The sequence below is a fragment of the Lepisma saccharinum genome, chromosome 22, assembly GCF_977018435.1.
Source record: "Lepisma saccharinum chromosome 22, izLepSacc3.1, whole genome shotgun sequence".
NCBI lineage: Eukaryota > Metazoa > Arthropoda > Insecta > Zygentoma > Lepismatidae > Lepisma > Lepisma saccharinum.
Window position 1 is genome coordinate 31,894,732 of NC_139250.1, and position 22,297 is coordinate 31,917,028.

The 22,297-nt window shown below is 39.9% G+C and overlaps 1 protein-coding gene across 1 annotated transcript in view; it reads left to right on the plus strand.

The window, feature by feature from the left end:
* Window positions 1-22,297, plus strand: part of LOC146004904 (sodium-dependent proline transporter-like) — a 59,735-nt gene that overhangs the window by 18,723 nt on the left and 18,715 nt on the right. Inside the window, exons 3-8 of the mRNA XM_083143933.1 lie at window positions 5,060-5,189; window positions 7,827-7,958; window positions 11,196-11,445; window positions 12,116-12,254; window positions 13,839-13,973; window positions 16,004-16,232. Coding sequence (XP_083000059.1) covers window positions 5,060-5,189; window positions 7,827-7,958; window positions 11,196-11,445; window positions 12,116-12,254; window positions 13,839-13,973; window positions 16,004-16,232 — 1,015 coding nt within the window. The remainder of the gene's footprint in view (window positions 1-5,059; window positions 5,190-7,826; window positions 7,959-11,195; window positions 11,446-12,115; window positions 12,255-13,838; window positions 13,974-16,003; window positions 16,233-22,297) is intronic.

Here is a 22,297-nt window from a genome sequence, read left to right on the forward strand (position 1 = left end):
CTTGTCGTTTTAAAACCAGCGATAGCCGGCCGAATTGCCATGGGGTGTGGAAAAATGTGTAAGGGAGCTCTCGAGGGAAACGATCGATTTTTTTTTAATTTAATGAATTTATTTTCGGCAGGCCTTTCAATTTATAACTAACTCCTTTTCACTTCATCACCTTAGCTCTTCTGTTCAAGCTCTAAAACATAATCAAGATCAGATTCAGGCAGAATTACAGGAAATGAAGAAAGACGAAATCCAGACTTTCCGAGTTGTTAATAACATTTTGGTAATCTTCAAACGTTCTCTTATTGCTCTTAAAGCGGATTTAGTTTCGAAATTTTGTGACATCTATACGGAAGAAAGGCACCTAATGGCACTTTTGCACGCGTCAGAATTATTTACCCGTATTGATTTTATGGTAACCGATCTATCGATGAATAAACTGTCTTATCATATGATTTCTCCTGATTGGCTCCGTGTTTTTCTGAGTCTTCATTCTGACTTTAAGGACACCCTGTATATGACGGATCTTGGTCTCTTTTACGCTTTAACCAATGTCTACCTTGTCAATTATGACTTATCCACTCATTCTTTTCATATTTTGTTAGAAACTCCCAATTTACTTCGTAACGCTATTTCTCCCGTTTATCGGACTATAAATGTTGGCACTTTTGTTGATAATAAATGGTTCCGGATTAAGGTTCCCCAATTATCATATAAAATGGAACATAATGGTCAAACCCAAATCGTGGAGATTCTTGACAGTCATTGTAAATTTAATTCCTTTATTTAGGTTTGTATTCATACGGAACTTTCAATTCACGATAATATAAAATGCTTAACAAATATTCTATTTCATAATTCCACTATTTCCTGCTCCACAGAAATAAAATCCAACGTCGGGGGCCACCTCACGAAAGTTCGCACTCGAACAGGATTGATAGTTTCCGGCACAGGAAAATTCCTCCAATCACAAACTTTAAACGGCAATTTAAATTCGCACAAAACAATAACAGTGTCTGAAGGAACATCCTTTTTTTGTAATTATAAGAATTTTGATCAATTGATTTTTGATGATGAAATCATCCACACTCGTAGAGTTTTAGATACAGAAATAGCTATTCGAGCAATTTCTCCTCTTTTTAATACCTCTGTAAATTTTTCAAATGTAATTCTTCCTGATTGGACTGACTTTCGACTGGCCATGGAGAAATTGAATCAGTCAATCGCGAACGAACCAAAATTTCATGAAATATTTTTGTGCCATTTTCCCGTTACTGTTATCCTATTACTAATTTGGAACTTTATTTTAACTGTTTATTTATGCTATACGTCAGGCGTATGCAAGCGCAAACCAACCTTGACTAGTGAGCGTTAACAATGCGTCACTATGTCGCCCTGATTTATTCATCCATTTTATTATGTCTCTTTCGTAATTAATGATCTTAACGTCATTGGAGCCATGTCATTTACTCTTTTATTATATCTTAATGATCCCGAATTTACTTGTGGCTAGGTCCGTTTTAACAGCTGTGACGTTACCAAATTTTGGGTTAATTATTCTTTTTTCGTCAGTTCCTCATTTTTTACAATGCTTTGACACTTCTGACATGATATTAATGGACTTCGTCGGGTTACTTTTCTGATACCAGGGGATATATTTTATACCATCTACATATTACTTTTATATATTTATCAATATTTAATCCTAGATATTCTCGTTTATTTTATTGTATATTGATCATGTGCAAAAAAAAAGGGCATTTAGTGCCATGTCATAACTTTAGTTTTATATTGCACATTATTCTATTTTGGGAGAAGCCAGGGGCTATATATATAATTTAGTCAGTATATACATATATTACTTTTGATGAAGTCATATTTTCATTTTAATGGTGTTCCAATGTTAAGGCGTCCAATGACATTTTCCGCCTTTTATTTTTATTTTGCCTTTATTCAAACTTTGTTTTATAATTTATATCACTTTTTGGGCAGTTTACTTTATTTTAGTTTACTTATCTTTACTCATGATTTTCACTTGCCTATAAAAGACGATTACTTTACACATTTTTTATATATTTTAAATATTGAATGACTGAGAGCAATGTAGTTTTTCCAATGTCTTACCTGTTTCCTACCGTGTTCGGAAATTCCACGAGTTCAAGGAATTTCGAAAGTAGTCCAGCGATTTTTTTTGAGGCCGGAAGAAGAACGCATTCCTGAAGGCTTTGGAGCTCACCAGCCTCCTTTGGATTTCAGCGGTGTGTGTCACTGGTGCGATAGCTGAAATCGCCAGGGATTTCCACCTCAAGACGCCCCTGCTGCTGTTATGCATCTTCGATAATCACAATCAGAACGACCTATCCCCTTTTGGTCGTCTCCGCCCCTGTTCCCATTATCTACCACCAATTGGGACCAGCGTAGCATCACCGAAAATCCTATTCCAAGTGACATCCCAGGATCGGAACAGCGTCAGAAACATCAGAAGAAATGTCATCTTACAGAGCAACCCCCCCCCCCCCACGACTCTAACCCCCCTTAAGAAGAAGCATGAACATCTTTCATGTACATCGTCCCTTTTTGCTCTGTAAGGCCAGGCAGTGTACTTCACCACATATTGGAACTTTCCGGGTACAGTCAACGACCCAAATGTGTTGAGCTCCACCCCTGTGGATCAGCAACCTGCCAGGCCACCTGTGAACAGTTTCATCCTACCAGTGGCCATATTTACTGTTCCCCTTCTTGGAGTGATCGCAGCACGGTACACCTTCCGTTTTCGCATGCAAGCAGCGTACGAAATGTGTCGCCATTCGATGTGTGCCGGAAATATGCAATGGCGTCTGCTGTGAACTTTCGGGGGCCTATCATAAATACCCGCCCCAGTGTTCGCCATTGGACAACGCATATTTTGGGGCTTGGAAATGCTACTTGGAGTGGCTTCCCATGGACTACCCTGTGTTCGGCCGCCCCACGGCCAACGTCTTTTCATCTGACCTTTGCTGAACAGTATTCCTGAACTTTCCACACCGGGATTCGAATCCGGTCCCCCAGTGCAATTGTGATCGGTCAAGGACCGTGTATGTCCCGGAACAGTGCTTCGTACCCCAGGACTCCGGGGTTTGAGTGTATTTGGATTGCCCTGCCTTCTGATTTCTCAGGTCATAGCGTGCACACATAGTGTGCTACGAACGTCAGTGGCAAGTGAAAACATAATCTTCAACTATTTTTTAATCTTCGTGTGGTTGTGCGCAGTCCAGTGGAGATTGGTGTTTACCACGGTCTTTTTGCTCTCGCCTCGAACTGTCATCCTGATGAGGCGGAAGACTGCGAGCATGCGGCCTTAAGGTTTCTCACGGATTACGTTCGGTGCTTAGTTAGCACTTGTTCAGAAGCCATTCGCATGTCTCGCGTTACGATGCAGTGTGTTGAACTTTCCGCTGACTCCACGGACCTGCGAACAACACTTGCTATCGCATGTTGACCAAACGTCAGCATTGTTGATTACGAAAGACTCTCCAGCGTGTGGCTAATGAAAAAAAAAACTTTATTTCAGCAGTCAAGCTTGAGCATAATTCTGTTCCATTTAATTTTCGATGAAGGGTCTCCGAAATTTTTTTTATTATTTTATTTTATGTAACCTTTTTTTTCATGTAATAAACAAAAACCTTTTAAATTTTGGTGAATGGCAGAAGGTTCAATTTAAACTTTTAATGATTACAATTTCAATTTTAGAAATTGTCTCGCAAGAGGGAGTGTCGTACCATACCCCGTTCGATTAAGAAATATTGACCCTGGCAGACCTTGTCAGCTCCTGCTCAGAAATGTGATGGGTAAGCCTTTCACAGGAAATGGTAAGAACACTGGCCTTTGGCAAGAGGTGACGAGAGGCCAAGCGAGGGTTTAAATAGGTGTGCATGAGAGCGACACGAGGTCTTTTAATCTGGAATCATCGGAGAAGCAGGAGCTACTGGTCTTATTTCTGAACCGAACAGGGTAAGCTAGTCTACACCCATTCTGCCATTCGCATTGCTCACTTCAGTCTAAACCGAATCATGAGTCTATTTTAATGATAAGTTAGATATCTGTACCTGCCCGTTCAGGGCTGTCTCTACCATCAACTAGTATTAATTGGGAGGGGCAAGTTACATCCCTATTTAAGATCCCCGCGTTCAGGTTGGAACGCTACGATACGGCTACGCAGGAACTCATATGTGGGAAAAGAGTACGTTAAAAATAATGTTTCTCTTATCTATTGGAAGTGATAGCAAAGACATTCAACTCCTCTTTTGATGTTGTCATTGCACTGTAAAAAGTGGGTCGAAAAGCAACAATTAGCGTGTTCTTACAAATACCCAGACTTGACCCTTTAGTGTTAATGAGAAATTGGCATTGTTCACCACCATCTCTGGTTTTTGATTGAATGATTGATTTGTCTTATTTTACTTCGCTTCTTGTGCCACTTAACTAATTTGCGAAGATGGGGATGAGTGATGATATGATGAAATTGATAAATGGACAGTCACAAACATTCACCATGCCCAGGCCAGAATTCAAACCCGGGACCCCTGGCGCGATGTGCTAACCACTCCGCCACGGGGGCTGGCATCATCTCTGGTGTTACACCATTCGCTCTCAAACAACACCAAGTTTGTTTTTATAACTTTATGCACAGATAGGCTAATAGGGACTGGACCTACAATTTAAATTGGGATCCGAACCACCATGTGCTGCCACCTAGGGATTGAATCCAAGGCCCATTGATTACAAGGCGACAGCGATACCATAACGCCATCAGGAAGCCCTCAGAGAACACCAAGAGAAACACTGCAATAAGAGTTTAGTTATAAAACTTGTGTGGCGAATCAGCATTAATAAATTATTTTACACAGTGTTGCCAGTACTAATGATCCCAACCGAAAAATTACTTTGAAAATAAGCTAAACAGGTTTCTTTTTTAAAAATCTGAACTAAAAATTATCAGAACAGGTTGTCAATGGGCACCTGAACATCAATTACGTTCATATACACGGTAGTGCACTGTGGGACATTTCTAATGTAGCTATTTCTGCTCCAGAGTATCCCCATGGACAAATCAAGAGACTACTGGTCATCCAAGACCCACTTTCTCTTGGTTGCCGCAGGAACAACGGTGGGGCTAGGGAATGCTTGGAGATTCCCAACTCTTGCTTATGGAAATGGTGGAGGTATGCAATAATAATAAACATTACTATAATATTGATAATAATAGTTTATTGATCCTTAGTGCTGAGTATAACAATAGCCAGAAACAGCACGACGTACAATAATTTTACAATTAGTTCACAGCACATCATGATTTCAATGATCAATTAGAGATTTTATGGCGAATGTTACAATTTACTGAGAGTAGGCAATATTGTCTCAAAAAATGACCATTATCAATCTTCGATTAGACCATCCTTAATCCTGCTACCTCCTAAATTCGGTGTTTGTAAACCAAGAAATATCAACCATTTCTCATATTTAAATGTTGACAATTTTGAGTTTTCATGAACGGTAATATGACAAATAGTTTCTGAATTGACTCTATTTTTGCCATAAGACATTGAGCTACTGAGCTCCAAAATTCAGAACCCTATTCTATTTTAATATTTGACATAGGATTATGACATAACTAACTAACTCTCTAGCCTTCTTAAACCCGAAGGGTTATGGCTGTAGCAACACAGACCTTCCATCTGTCCCTATCCTTGGCAAGATCAATCCAATCTTTTCCATCCTTACCGATTTCCTTTAGGTCCATCTCAACGTTATCCCTCCACCTTCGTCTTGGCCTTCCTTCAGGTCTCTTATCATCAGGTTTCCCAACAAGAATCCTGTAAACTCTTCTTTCCTCCCCCATTCGTTCCACATGGCCTGCCCACTTAAGAAACCTTAAAATTTCCAATTGTTAAAAGAATTCCAATTCAAAAATATTAAACCTAGTAATTATTTAGCCATTTTACTAATATATGGATTCAGTAGCGGCTTCTGCCTATTCGCACATTCGCACGTGCACACCCAAATAAATCTGTAATGCAACACATTATTATTATACTTATTTCTTGAACTCTATCTCCTTCGAAACAACAAGTGTTCCCAAGCCGCTCCACCAGGAGAGATGGTGGAGAAGCGTGTAATCAGTGATATCAACCCGCGTCGACCGAGCCGCGCTTGGGTCTTGAACGCAATGTTAGTTTCGCTCCCTATGACGCTGTTGAAGCAGTCGCGTAGAGGACGCTGATTGGGTCTTTTGGCTTGATCGCCGTGTGAGGGGAGGTTGCATCATTTACGAAAGCTGTGAACGCAGCGATCGATGTGCGAGCAGATGTAGTGTTGCAAACCCATTCCATTAGAGATCGTGTGACAGAGTCGAGCCAATCCATACATAATTTCAAATTGGGGGATTTTTTTTTTGAGAAAAGGGAAATTTCGATGGTATATTGTCCCTCCGATTGTGTCCCGTGCATGATAGGGGAAGAAAAGGGAGAAGGTGAGGAGGGCAACTGAAAGCGAGGCGGGTATTTTAAACATGACTGATATTGCCTTTGCTTAGTGCACCTTGGCCAAACTAAACGGTCTCTGTGGCGCAGTAGCCGAATTATCAACCCACGCGGAGGCAGCGTACTTCAATCAGCCAGCTGTTTTGCATTGTGTGTTTCTGTTACTGAGTTGCAAAATTGTTTAGGGCTGTCAAAAGCTCGAACCTGTTTCAGTGCAAACTGTTTGATTTCATGATGAATAGGGAAACTGTACATAGCGAAAGCAGAGACTTAATATTTAACGTGTTGAATTTTTAGAAGGAAGTTAACTACAAAGCCTGTAGCAACTGCAGCAATATATGGGTACGGCGGAAGGGAAGGGAAAATTCTGAAGTACGAAGCAGGGCAGTGTGAACTGAGTGAGTACTGTAATTTTCTTTAAGATTTATTATTCTCTTGATTTCGCTTGATTTGCTTGGTTCGATCAGTCTGTCATTAGAAATAAACAACAGATAGAAGTTGGATCGGCTTCTTTGGTGTACGCTAATGTTATTATTCTCGTTGTTCATTAATATCAGCGGAGCGGAGGAGGAAGTTTTTATGAAATATTTTGCAAATCGACAATAGTATTGCTATTGTAAATCGGTATTTATATGTATTGAGTGATTTCGTCAGATTATCGAATGCTGAATTACATATTGCACAATAACATCGCTCTTCTCGTGATTGGCTGGATAATTTACGAAATATTTGAAATTTGTAAAAAATCCGTTTTAAAAAATCATGAAATATAAATCCATCATAGCCTCATTTTCAGTGAAAGTTGATCAATACTTGGGTTACCAATATATTAGGCATCAATATGTGCTCAAAAACGGGTGATAGTATTTGACAGGGGTGTTATAACATAAAGGTGTAGGTGTAACATCGCTCTCCCGAAGCAACGTTGCCAAGAGGTGGTGACGATATCGTTGTCGGAGAACTGTCTCGCTTTACATTACGTTTGGCAGCACGTGGTGTATACCGTGCTCATTTGTTTCGTCTCACTGTGCGTTGTGACCCGAGAATACCCGATGCCAGTCGAAGAAAATGCAACTGATCGCTGATTCGCTGTTTCCCATCCGTCAGCTACAAATGCGACTGACCAGTATAATGACATTAACAAGGTTACCGAAAATTGGTATATACTACTTGTACCACTGTTGCCAGGTACATGCAATGTGATATCTGATTTTCCTTTTTCATCTTCGATGTTTTACACATATTTAACGGCAGAAAACCACGAATTGATTTTGTTTCAAAATACTGAATTCTACTATAGACTTGTTTTGTTATTTTCAGGTGCCTTTATTCTGGCGTATATGTTTCTGCTTGTCACTCTTGGAATTCCTCTGACCTATATGGAGTTAGCCTTAGGTCAATTCGCACAAATTGGCCCAGCTGGCATTTGGAAGTTGTGCCCATTAGCAGAAGGTAACTTTACTCTAAAAAAAATATAACACCATTAAGCCTTGTTTCCATGATATGAAAAACTCAATATGCTGACCAAGGCAGAAATTTATTTTATTATAAAACATAAACTAAACGTAACGTTTCAACCTTCTAGCAAGGTCTTCTTCAGACTCTGCGCCAAGTACAAATGTAACAAGGTACAAAACAGGACGATATATATACACAAACATTACTCCCCTCCAGACTATTAGAAAGTTGTTCTGGAACATTCTAGCAGGTGGCTTTCCTTTGTCAACTGTACTTTCACCTGAAAGGCTAAACATTTTCTTCCATGTGGAACGTGGTTCGACTCTTTATCTCACGCTCTTTTTCCTTCATTCTTCTTCCTTCTTCTCTCCTCTTTCTCTCTTGTCCTTTCCACTTTTTCTAACACCTTCTTCCATTCTTTGTTTATCTTAAGTCTCCCATTCCAGTTCATTGTGTCTTCTTCACCTTTCTTCTCTATTTCCTTGGCCTCCTTCCATTTTCTCACTAGTATTCTCTTCTCACTTCCTATCTGCTTAGCCTCATCCCACTCTATGTCATGTCCTGTTTCTCTCGTGTGTTTAAATATCGCATTTCTCTCACTCTCTTAAGTCGTACATCAAAATAAAAATTACTCACCTCTGCCACTTTAAGTGCACGTGCAGTCACTTATGAGCCACTGCGAAGGCCTTTCCACCCATCTGCCTGCGAACTGAGGCTATTGTCAAACTTTCTCCTCCACTAGTAAACTTGCTGGTGAGGTGAGCATGCACAGAGATATTGAATTTTTACTTGCCGAGATATTTCTGTAAGTTTTAGGCTGACAGAAGACAAGAAACCACTCCTTTTCACTAGGGCTAGTGTGTATAGGAGGCGCCATCTTTAAAATACGGCGTTTTAAAGCTCATTTTATTATAGCTCTCGCCACGAAAACATTCCAGTCAAGGTCGGAGCTTCCCCTTGCCTCCTCCACACCCCTGGCCCTCCAGGATTGTCACACTTCTTCTAAGCTGCTCAGTCGACACTTCGCTCGTTGTACGCAAGAGGTTGATTTCGTCGGTTGAAGTTGCTCACTGGCAACACTGTAGTTGTGAGGCGTGACCTTGACTGGACTGTTTTCGTGGCGAGAGCTTTAGTGTTGAAGTCTTGAGAAGAATTAAATCACAAGTCAATAGAATGGAAACTGACACAAAGATAATTACAATGGTTTGGACATGTAGTAAGAATGGACTAAGATAGGAAAGCAAAACAATTAGTGGAACCTAGAACAGAGGGAAGGAGAACACGAGGTAAACCCTGGAAGATATTCGAAAAAGGAATAGAAGAAATAGGACAAAAGAAAGGAATAGGAGAAATGAAGAGGATGGGAAAGGAACGGGAGAGATGGGAGGAGTGGATAGAGGCAAACCCGACGCTATGAGGCAAAATGGGAAAGAGGAAGAAGAAGAGGAAGTCTTAAGGTTGTTTTGTAAATAAAAGTTAACACCTCATGTAAATTTTATCTGTAAACAGTCTACATACAATTTTTATTGGACTTATTTATTTTTATTGGAAAGTCTTAAAGACTTTCATTTGACTCGTGTCATATATATATTATAGGATATATTCAAGGATACAATACAATCATAGCCTCTCCGATGGCGCAATGGTAGCGTCGTCGCCTTGTAATCAAGGGGTCCCTAGTTCGATACTCGGTGGAGGCACATAGTGGTTCGGATCCCACTTTAAACTGTAGGTCCAGTCCCGATTAGCCTTACTGTGCATAAAGTAGTCTTATAACACCAACTCATCAACAACAATACAACCATTTCTAGTAATTCACACAACTGAATCTGTTTCCTTATCAGTCAGATCTTTTTTGCCGGACCCTGTATTAGATTGAAACGGAAATAAGTACGAGGCGCATGTAAAAAAAAAGGCCGATATTTTTTAAGAAATTTATTGTGATTGATAAACAAGTACATACCTTGGTTATTTTTCGACGTAATCACCATTAACCTCCATATATTTCTGATAGCATGGCACAAGCTTCCGTATACCCTCTGCGTAAAAATCTTCCGCCTGAGAGTGCAGCCAGTCCAGAACTGATATCTTGAGCACGTCACTGTCGTTGAAACGCTTCGATACAAACCACTTTTTCAGGTGAAGAAAATAAAGAAATCGCTGGGGGCAAGGTCGGGGCTGTAAGGGGGATGATTGAAAAGTTCCCATCGAAATCTTTCAATTGTCTCAACAGTACGAGCAGCTATGTGTGGTCGGGCGTTGTCATGGATCAGAAAAATTCCAGAGCGTAGCATCCCTTACCGCCGATTTTGGATGGCACGTCGCAGATTATTTAGTGTTTCGCAATACACCTCTGCTGTAATTGTTCGTCCTGGTTCCAAGAATTCCACAAAAATCACACCCTTTTGGTCCCAAAACATGGTTGCCATGATTTTGTAAACTGATGTTGTTTGTTTGAATTTCTTCGCTTTAGGAGAACCAGAGTGCCGCCATTGCATTGACTGCTGCTTTGACTCCCCAGTGGCGTGCGATATCAACGTTTCATCCCCCGTCACTATGTGCGAAAAGAGGTAATCCCCATCCTCCCCCCAGCGGGCCAAAAAATCACGTGCAGCTGTCCTTCTTTGCTCTTTGTAAGGGTCTGTCAGCATTTTTGGTACCGACCTCGCGCACAGTTTGTGATACCCCAGGTTGTCAGTCACAATTCGATACACTGTTTTCGCAAACACTTATGGAAACTCTATGGCGAGTTCAGATATTGTGAACCGGCGATTGGAACGCACTTTCTCGTTAACGCGTTCCACCAGATCGTCCGTCTGAACACTAGGTCTTCCGCTACGCTCATCGTCATGGACATTTGAAAGCCCTTCCCGAAACTCTCTGCACCATTGCCTGACCTTCCCTTCACTCATCACCGTCGGTCCATAAATAGCACACAATTCGCGATGGATGTCAGCTGGATTCTGTCCTTTGGCGTTCAGAAATCGTATAACAGATCTCACTTCACATTTGGCGGGATTTTGTATTACGGCAGCCATTTCACCTTACTGCTACTCGCACGTACGCAACCCCACTCTGACGATTCTATCTCTGTTGCAAGCACAGAATACTAGGGCATGCTCCTGCACATGCTCAACTCCATCAGTGTTGCGAACCCCGCGTAAAAAATTATCGGCCCCCCTTTTTTTTACATGCGCCTCGTATGTGTCAAAACCTATTACTAATTTTCAGGTACTGGGTATGCGATGCTGTTGACGAATGCTATCAGCTGCGTGTACTACAACGTGCTGGTGTCTTACTCCATCTTCTACTTGGGCGTGTCCCTTTCCAAGGAGCTCCCGTGGCTCAAGTGCCTGTCGTGGTGGGGCGCCGACCACCTCTGCACGGAGGAGCCCTTCGTTGACGAGCCCTGCACGGACGTCTCCGGAAAGCTGTGTGAGAACAAGACAAAAGGCCAGCCCGCTGCCCTGCAGTACTGGATGTAAGAGCACCGCAAAATTTTTACTTACATATTACTTAACCCTTAGAACGAGTACCTTTATTCGTATGATCAGGAATTATTACTGCAATTCTATAACCAACTTTAAACAATTAATAATAACTACTATTTTAATTAGTATATCATTATTAACCTTTAAACTCCACTTCCCTGTGTGAAGGCGCCAACAACGTTGGGTATGTTTTCAGCGGGAAATTCAAAATTCCGCAAGATTTAGCGAGTAAATACAGATTTATTATCTCGGAAACTACGAATGTTAGAGTTGCAAATTATACCTCGTTTTCTTCAATACGGACTAGACTATAAGCCTATGGTCGAAAAGACCAATTTTCATTAATCTAGAAGAAGACGACGAAAGTTTTCAAAACTTTCGCACTTGCTGTCTATACTTCCGGTGAGAAAAATATATTCTAATGTAAAAGCCGAATCTTAAGTTTTCTTAATCCACTGTCACAGGCTGCCCCCAAATAGTTTTGGCTCATAACTTTTAATGGCGAGTTTCTCGACCAGGGTTTCTTATCTCATATTGGTACTTGGGTCAGTCTCCATCCACCCTACCAGTTTGATTCAAGGTCACGGAAACACCCTGTATATATGTATATTAGAATCTGGGCTTCTGTACATTGAAAATTGAACCATTTCTCTTTTACAGGAAACGAGTGCTCCAGGCGAATCCCAATTACCTTAACGATGGAATTACTGGACTTAATAAGCAGCTTGTCGGTTGCTTATTTTTCGCTTGGTTTGCCGTGTTCGTTGCTTGCATGAAGGGTGTAAAAAGCATGGGAAAGGTAAGCGTAATCAATTAATCTTTCCAGGTTTGAGTTATTTCTCATTTGTTTTTCAAATTTTCTTTTCAAAATTCCATTTAATCTATTGGGGCATTCTGTGTCAAAGTGCCCCTGATACTCAATTTTTAAAATAAAATGAAATTCTAAAGGTCAATTACTTTCTCTCCTTGTGTTAAATAATTTGTTTTTAATATTTTGAAAATTAACAGAAGTTAAAATATATTTCTTATCTGTCCCACCCGAGACACAAAATTGTTCAATTGTTCACTTATAGGTATAAATCTTGGAAAGTATTCTAAGGATAGTTATGTTAAATCAACAGTGTTTAGTTTCATAATTCATTGCACAGAAACTGTAAGAAAAATGTTGCTTAACTATCAGTAAAATAGTTACTTTAATGTCAAAAATGTAATCTGTGCATCTGGATTCCCCCTTTTATATTTTATTAAAATTTTTCTCAATATCTTTTCCGTGTTTGAACTGTGAAATATGGCTTCTCAATTATGCAAAGTCTATTACCATTGCACATTTTATGCACACTTGGGACTTGACCGACAATTAAAAGTGGGATAAGACACTATGTGCCTCGACCTCTTGATTACAAGGCAACGACGTTTCCACTACGTTATCCAGGAGGCCCATGAATTAATCTTTCAGGAATAAATACTGTTATCATACACATTTGGAAAGTGTAAAGTACTTGCATGAACACTTAGCTGTTTGTTTGATTTGCTGTGTTTACAAGGAGTTACGGCTGCACTGGTCCTTTGGCCGACAACAGCGAAGCATTGCTTCGGAATGCAATATGCAATAACGTAACAATATATTATGTCATAATAATCGCACGATTATTCAACAATATCTAGATAAAACCGTTCCATTTCTTCGCTACACATAGAACAAATTCCAGTCCCTGCAGGGCTGCACTGAGGTTGAGCCGAAGCAATCTTCCAGTTGCGCGCGCACATCAAGGTCACGGGCCGTGTGTGTGTATTTCTTCTGCAAACGAAGTTTACTTTATACGGAAACAGAGAGTGTATCGGAGTGTTTCAACTCGTATTGTTTTCGGTCTTCCTCAGTTTACGGGTTTGGTTTGCCTTATGTATATAAAAGTGTGTGAAGGTACCAGATAGTATCTAGTAATATAGAACAATGTGTACACTCGCCTCAATTAGTTAGTACTCCAGCAGTTTGTTTCTTTCTTTGTACATCATATTTGCAGAAGATACAATTCAAAATGCATGTGTGTATCAATATACGCTGTATAAAACACAACTTATTACTTACTTCGTTGACCCTGTACTATAAAAGAGCTTTTGTCCAAGCTATTTTCTGACCGTTCTTTCTCAGAAAAAATGATATAATTAAAAATGGACGGCCAACATCAGAACTTGGTTCAAAAGTCCAATAAATTCACTAGACATTTTCAGTGTATATATTATATATATATTATATATAATAATATATCTATTACTATATATAATAATATATATTATATATTATTAGGATATATACTCAGTGCTTCGGCTAACTAAATTGTCACCGCTCGCCACTGTATTTTATGTATATTTCCTTTTCCTGCAGGTTATTTACATGACAATAACTGTGACCCACATCTCTATCCTGGTGTTGCTGTTCGTCGCCATATTTCAAGAAGGAGCTTTGGACGGCGTCTACTATTTCTTAACTCCTCAGTACAAGAGAATATTAGAACCCGATGTAAGTATTTCGTGTGAATTTCTGAACCAGCGATTCTAGGTTCGTATTAAGACATGCGAAGTAAAATAACTAATGAATAAGTCAATCATACACTCAATTCTGTTCAACTAAAACAAAGTTTGTTTCTTAAAGCATGAAGTAACTTAATGAGCAATTGCATACACGGCCGTAGGCAGGAAAAAGTTTCGGGGGGGGGGGGGGGTTCATTCATAATTGTTCCCATGGGCGTCGCCAGAAATTTGAATAATAGAAATAATAACAATAATTGTACAATAATTATTAAAATTTCATAATAATAAAACATTTTTTTCCATAATAATACTAATAATAATTATTATTATATTATTGTTATATCCTTGAGGGGGGCTTACTCAATCCAGCAGATGAGTGAATATCCAGCACAAGTTTCTTTTTGTTTTTTTACGTTTCATACAGTGTGTACTGAAATGCACATTTATTATACTTCGTCATTAAACTTTAGATACCTTCAAGAAAAAGCTTTAAAAGTTAGATGGAAATTTTAGTGATAAAGTTTTTGTTGTTTAACTTTAAAATTACATTTTTGGAATTTTGAAAAGTGTGGAAGCAGTTATTATTTTTAAAAACTTAGCCTGGTGCATGGATTGTAACCTCAATCGCGAACGTAGCGCTACGAAACTGGAGATCCTAGGTTTGAACTCCTATCAAGGGGGATTTCAACTTTATCGGACAGGAAATTTAAAAGCTGGAAAGGGAATTTTGGGACAATCATAAGTGAATCTTCAGTCTATATTCCTTGTGACGCAGGAGCAACACTGGAAAGATAACAGCAGAAGTGAAAATGGAGGGGTCGCGGGTTGGTTACGATTCTGAGAATAAATCCTGTTTCACTCAACTTTCAGAATTACAAATGTATGAAAATTCTAGCTCGATCGTTTCAACATTGTCTCCTTGTATTTTTGTGATGCTTCAAAAAAATAAATTGAAAATTTGTTACAGATTTTGGTTTCTGAACTTCCATTAATCCAACATGTCAGAAGTTTCGGGGGGGGTTGAACCCTAGAACCCCCCCTCTAAATACGGCCATGATTGCATATAAATTACCACAATGAATTTTTGTGCAGCATCAGAGAAGCCGTTCCGAAAGTCGCACCAGTTTAACGCGTAAAAAGAGTTATGGTAACTGGCTGTCCCATAAGTGCTTCCGTGCGTTTCGTGAGGTTCATTATGATGTCCCGAAAGTCGAATTCCGCGCGTCTCGTGAAAGAACGACATTCACCAAACGCACGGGCCAGGAGGCTGGTTTGTTCGGTGAGAATCGTCTGCTGCTTTCAGACATCGCGCGTGCTGATGGATTCAAACTGCAGTAGTTCGGGAATTGTATTATAATTTTAACAGAGAGCGATATAAAGCAACATGCGCAAGATGAGTGTGCCTTAATTCTTCTTACAATGTGATTAAAATGAGTAACAGTGTTCGCAGCAGAGTTTATTGCCTTCCTCTGTACGGCATGCGGAAAATTTCTATAAACAAAACGCTGCGCCTGCGCTTTCATCTAGAGCGTCCCATAAGTCTGTAAAATAACTGGTTTCACCAGGTTCACGAGGCCAGTTACTTTCGTTCGTTTCGTTAAGACTTTCGGAACGCACCCAGAATGTCATTGAATTAGGCATTTGAATTCTTCTAAATGATTGAAGTAAAATATCATTTTCAATAAATTAACGATACAAAGTTCCTTATACACTACGCGATTTGCAATTAAGCATAATTTATGTAACATAAGTATCGAGTACTTTACCTTTACCCTGGACATGCATCAGGACTGTCAGAAGTCTACCTCGCAAACGATTTACAGTAGAACCCCAATTTTACGTTTCCGAGTTTTACATTTCCCTACGTTATGGCCCTAATAGAACAAAATGTTGTATTATTTTCCCCGGACAGTACATTTTCCTGCATTGTAAGTTTTAGCAACTTGGTCACCTCCCATGAAAATCGTAAAATCGAGGTTCCACTGTATATCCTCAATTAACTAGAATGTCTTCCTTCAGGTGTGGCGAGTGGCAGCCGACCAAGTGTTCTACTCTCTCAGCATCTCGTCCGGGTGTTACTTTACCTTCGGATCCTACTGCACTTTCCGCAGCCCTGCTCACAGCTACGCGGTGTACATTGCGGGGTTGGACCTCTTTGCCTCTCTTCTCTTCGGAGCCACCATCTTCGCCGTCCTCGGTGTCTTCGCCGCGAATATAGGCACGCCGATCGAAGAGGTTGTGGCTTCTGGTAAGTGGCATGGTGATGATGAATGTGGTGATGGCTTCTTGTAGTTTTCGCATAGAAAGGGTTTTGTTATTGTAACTATTCAGTAAATCCTATAGATAATAATCTAGTGGCGTAAGATCTGGTGAACGTGGCGGCCATATGCCTTTCGAGATGATATCAGTTTGTAATACCATGACAACACGAGCCGCATGAGACCTAGAGGCATCCAGCTGGAAGTAGTCGTTACCATTGCCTCCACGGTTAGCGCCCCATGAATGGATATAGGACATTTTCACAATGCCTTGGATACAGGACATTTTCACAATACCGTTTATGGTCTCCTCGAAGCAAACACGTATCCAGGAATTCCTTTCGGGGAGGGGGGGGGCTCAACACCATCTTTTAAAGATAGAACCTCACAATTGTATGTTTAAGGCCAGTAGTGGCAATTGGGTTCCAAAACAAGGGAGGGGGTGCAAAGAAATTTTCTTTCTCTTGGTAGACAAGGTTTAGCATTAAAAGACAAAAAAATGGGGTGCAACTGCCTTCTAAATCGTCACCACTGTTTAAGGCTGCCATTTTAATCAGAAGTTGAAATCGGAACATTTTCTACCACTCGACTCCTCTGTTTCCATGAATTAACATTGTGTGCCGGAACCATGCAGCATATGTGTTTGTCCATTTCTTCTCATGCAGCATATGTGTTTGTCCATTTCTTCTCATCAGGCATCAAAACATCTAAGGTGTATTTGAGTGTGTTTACGAAGCTGTTATACATGCACGGGATGGACAATCCACTCGACAACGCGTGATTCAGCGAACTGACACAGACAGTTCTCGAATATTTCTCTTTGATTCGAGCCTGAACACCACTGACATGTCCTCCCATATTTGGCAGCTCTTACCAAAGCCGAAAGCCACCAAATTGTTCATATTCAGGTCTAAGCAATCGCAAGTGTTCAAAATTGTTTGTCACAGCTTTCGCAGTCTTGTCATATATCGGCACGACAAAGAAAGTCTTCTCGAATACAGCTGGATCGCGAAATAATTAATGCACAGTGAAAACCCTTCTGTTCTCAACACAGGTAAAACCAAAGATCTTACGTGGAAGATTTTATCTTGCTCTGACTCAACCAAAAGGCATTTCGCACCCATCTAATACATTCTCCAATACATTTAAAAATGTTATTGAATGTTTCATGTCGAAATTTTATCAATGCATCAATTCTTGACGCAGAGACAATGTTTTCTGCAACTACATCTTCTCTCCTCTCGTCTCCAGTCTCTTTTGTTCTTCTCTTCTCCTTCTTTTCTCCCCTCCTTCTCCTCTGCTTTTATCTCATATCGCCCTCCCTCCATTTCTCGCCTCTTGTCTCCATCCCACTCTTCTCCACTCCTCTTATCTCCTCTCCTGTCTTAGATTTCCGACTCCACTGCACTCTTCTACTATTCTTTTCGTTCTTCTCTTTTTCTCTCATTTACTCTATTCTCCACTCTCCTCTTCAAAGTCCTCTCCTCCTCTTCTCTCATCTCGATTTTATTCCTCTCTTCTCTCCTCTTTGCTCCATTTTCCTCATCTCTTCTCGCATCTTTTGCCTTTCTCCTCATTACTTCTCCTATCCACTTCTGTCCTCGATTTTCTTCCCTTCTTTGCTTTTCTTCTTCCCCTTTTGCTTTCTCTCGTCTCCTCTATTTTGTCTCCTTTCGTTTCATCTCTCATCTCTTCCTTTGTGTAGACTGATTAGCAATGAAGTACTAGAAATCGATTTTATTTCTTTCAGAAAGTATTTCTCATTTGCAACAAATGTAATACTGATATTTTATTTCTAGTTCTATAGAATAATACTTGGATTTCTTTCTTTCGCGTATTTTATAAATATCTATTGTGCATATGGGAACCCTGAAATTTAACCTAACTCTACATGCAACCCAACAACGCCTTGTGTAAGTTTGGTTGCCTAGTTTAAAATGTCGTTGTCCTAAGACTATTCAGAGACACTGTACACATCAACCGGTAAATTAAATCCGCATATTTATATGCTCATTATATTCTAGAACATTCCGCAGGTAAAATGATTCGTTAATATTGCCAGTAGTTCGACTCCTTCTCTAATTCAAGAACGTTCCTTCTCACGCTTTCCAGAGATTAAAAATTACAACGAATCGTCCTACTTGTGGCGCTACCTTTCTTGTACAGCTTCCAAATGCTGACAAGTCTTTACACAATGCGCAAGTTCGCTGCGACAACACCGAAAGCGCAAGAAAAGTTTACGTGCAATATTATCAACAACAGGGTTATAGAACATTCTCCATCATGCCTTGATAATTATTTCTCCCCTTAAATTATCGTCACATTATTCAAGAAGACAAAAACCTAATTTTATCTAACGTAAACAGAAAAAATACTTGGGAGGGCTCGAGCTCCCAGATTCCCACCTTGGATACGTGCCATTGTCAATAATTGGGTTACAGAACATTCTCCGTCTTGCCTCGATAATTATTTTTTGCCTTAAATTATAGTCACATTATTATATTTCATACCACAAGAAACCAAAAACCTCATTTTATCTGGTGTAAACCGAAAACTTTAGGGAGGCTCGAGCCCCCTAAGCACCCCCTGGATACGTACCTGCCTCGAAGAATATGAACCCAACTATGCGCAATCTTCTGATCATGTAATAGCATTTTGTGTATCTGATGCGGATCATTGGAAGGCAGCATGCGACTATTACATTGTCTTGTCAGGGCAGAATCACTGGCGTACGCAGAGGGGAGTGGCTGAAAGGTTTACAGGCCCCTCCAAAATTTTGAGAAAATGAGCATTTTCAAACAAAAGCAGTGAAGAACTCATAAAACATCAGTGTGTTAAATGCAAAATTGACTTAAAATGGCCCCCGATTGACATTTTTAAGAGTGGAAAGCTTTTTGTTTTTTTTTAATGTACGAAATATTTTGTATGCCGCCCCGTTAGAAAGCAGCTATGCATTATCCACCTTTACAATTCCAGCCCCTCCCGAAAAAAAAAAATCCTGCGTGCGACAGTGGGCAGAGTGACTTTTGAATCACCCTGTAGTAAATCGCCCGTCGTAGGTTCAGTTCCCATCACAGGAAGGAAAGAAATTTGTTCATCTGAAGACAAGAGAAGAGGTACTCTCTCGAGACGAAGTTTCAGAATAGGTTAAAATAGTAGAAGCAATAGACAATATACAATGTCCAATTAACAGTGACTGCTATAGAAGAATCATTGTCACTGACATTTAGACAAATACAGGGTGTCCCTAAAGGTACTTTACAACTTTGATGTCGTACAACACAACTTGTAATTGACATAAACTAAGATAACATGTTCCATTTGATTTACCAACGCATGAAGTTTTATTGTGTATTAGTTCACTTCAACATGCGCACCTCTGGTGGCTCGTACAGTCACGGACAGTTCTGGGTTGTAAAGATTCCATTGAAAATCAATGGGATTATTACAACCCAGAAGTGTCCGTGACTGTACAACATCCAATCTAAATAGTAACTCTTTCCATAGCTCTTATTCTGGCCTTCAAATCATGGTCAATGACAGGAGTTCTGTACACTGTGTCTTTGACGTAGCCCCACAGAAAGAAGTCCAAGGTGTAATGTCAGGGGATCAAAGAGGCCAGGCAACGTGCTGGAAATGTTCTGTCCAGGACTACTTTCACGTCTAAGGCCCAATGTGGTGGTGCACCATCTTATTCAATACCTAACGAAATCCCTTAAGACTCTTATTTCCCCTTAAAATATAAAACGTATATATATATTAAGGAGTGATACGGGATTAACTTATCTACGCAGTGGAAGGTATTGTAATGTACTATTTAGATAGTTATGGTGGCCAATGGTCAATTTAAAACATAATATACACTCTCAAATTGTATTAACAAAGCCTTGTTAACTATAATTTCTAAAAGCTTTAACATCCAAGACCCATTACATATTTAAATAACAAAGAATCTCATTTTTTGTAACTCAACCATAATTGCAAGAAGAAATCTCCCCCATCATTCATGACATTAAATACTATATCCATTCGTTTACCAGGGATAACACATAACGAAGTCAGTCCAATTAAATAGTCAGTAAGTCCATTAGTCGGTAAGTATAGAGGCTATATCGAGTGCACTGCACACCCGCCCAAAATTCCCCAAAGCCAACATGACCCGGAGCAATCTACCCTTATTTAAATTTCAAATTTTAAACTAGTAGAAAATCTAAGAAAGGTCGATGTAGTATATCGAATTACAAGGCAAATAACAACCAGGCCATGCAGTCCAAAAAGAAAGTCCACGAAGCTACAGTATGCTCAGCCTTAAGTCAGGTGTGTTCTTCTTGTCTCTTAGTCGGCAAGGTTCTCCCACGCCACCATGCTCCCACGCCAAGCTCTTTGCTCATCCAGCTCGGAAGCAGTGACCACGCCAGGGTCAGACACTTCGCCCCTCCCGTCCGCCTCCCCCCCCCCCCCAACTGAAGTTAAAATATCGAATAATAAGAGAGTTCATTTCTAAGAGTACGACGATTTTCACTATTTCTAAGTGGTGTATTCTGCATGATATCACTTTTCCTGCTTATAATACCAACTTGACTAACAAATATTAATTTGTTTCAGTGTATATATATCTGTGTGTGGGGTGTGTGTGTGTGTGTTTGTTTGTTTGTTTGTTTGTGACTTTCGTTCAAGATCCGAGCTCCGACCTGGCCGTAGACCATTTCTCATTCATTTATGTCCTGTAATCATCGCGATTAACCTAAGTTTTAACCAGTTTTAAGAACTGAAAAAAAGCATTGAATGTGGATGGGTTTAAAACATCACGAACATTCTGAGGACTACAAAACATCATCTGTAGTATGGGCAAGTTATTCTAATCGTGGATCGTTAGTGACAACGCTATTTAGTAAAATACATTGAAAAGTGATTGAAGATTTGGTTGGTTGGTTGATTTGGTGTTTTTAGTCCACTTTATGCACATTAAGGCAAATCGGGACTGGACCTACATTTTAAAGTGCCTCCACCGGGTATCGAACCCGGGACCAAAAGTGATCCAAGAAAGCCGACACTACATGTCAGTTGTGGATGCATCGCTGTTTCTTACTATTCAGCAACTTCCGGCAGTTCCCACGAATAAAAAAATAATTAATCATACGGAGATAAACTACTCCCTCTGTCCCATAATAGTCCGGTATGCCAAAATGGTAGTACAGGAATGACAGACGAAAAGGCAGATGGAAAGCACAATGTGTACTGATCCTTGAGTAATAAAGTTGTATGACTCATTCCCGTATTTCATGTTCTTCTTCTGTATACACCAATGTCACAGTTTGAATATCGGACAATTATTATGACACAACAAACAAAAATGTACCGGACAATAATTATGGGACAGAGGGAGTAATAATCAAGAAGTAAATTTAGGCAGTAAACGTCCACTCTGAATAAAGGACACTCACAAAACACCATAATGAATATATTACCTAATGATAATAATAATAATTATTAATAATAACAAGTATTTTATATATATATATATATATATATATATATATATACATACATATTTACATATGCATATAGTGTTTTCGGGCGTTTGAATGTGACTGCCCCAACAATATTTGTCGCCCGCCTTCCGCCCCCCCCCCCCAGTTACTTTTCCCTGGCGCCGTCACTGCTTTAGTCACTGCATTAGTCACGTGTTTGTTTCAAGTCTACATGACGTCATAAATGAGTTCCTCTACACTATATACTTACAAACTTTAGGCGTTGGTTGAATTTGAATTTGAATTAATATATTTTGTGTGCGTCAGCACTGAGGCTATTTTGCACCCGTCACACTATACGGGGTCCAGCCCCTTATCATAACAAAAATAAAAAGGTGTCTGAAAACTAAAATTTCCTTACCTTGGTTAAAAGCTGAGGCTAAAAAAGGCGCTCAGCACAAATAAGGACAAAACACAGGACGACAATGAATTATACTGGCCATGAGGCCAGTCGCCAGAGCTTCGTTAGTCTGCAGTCCAGGGTGTACTACGTGGAAGGAGCACTCCTTACACCCCCTTTAGGC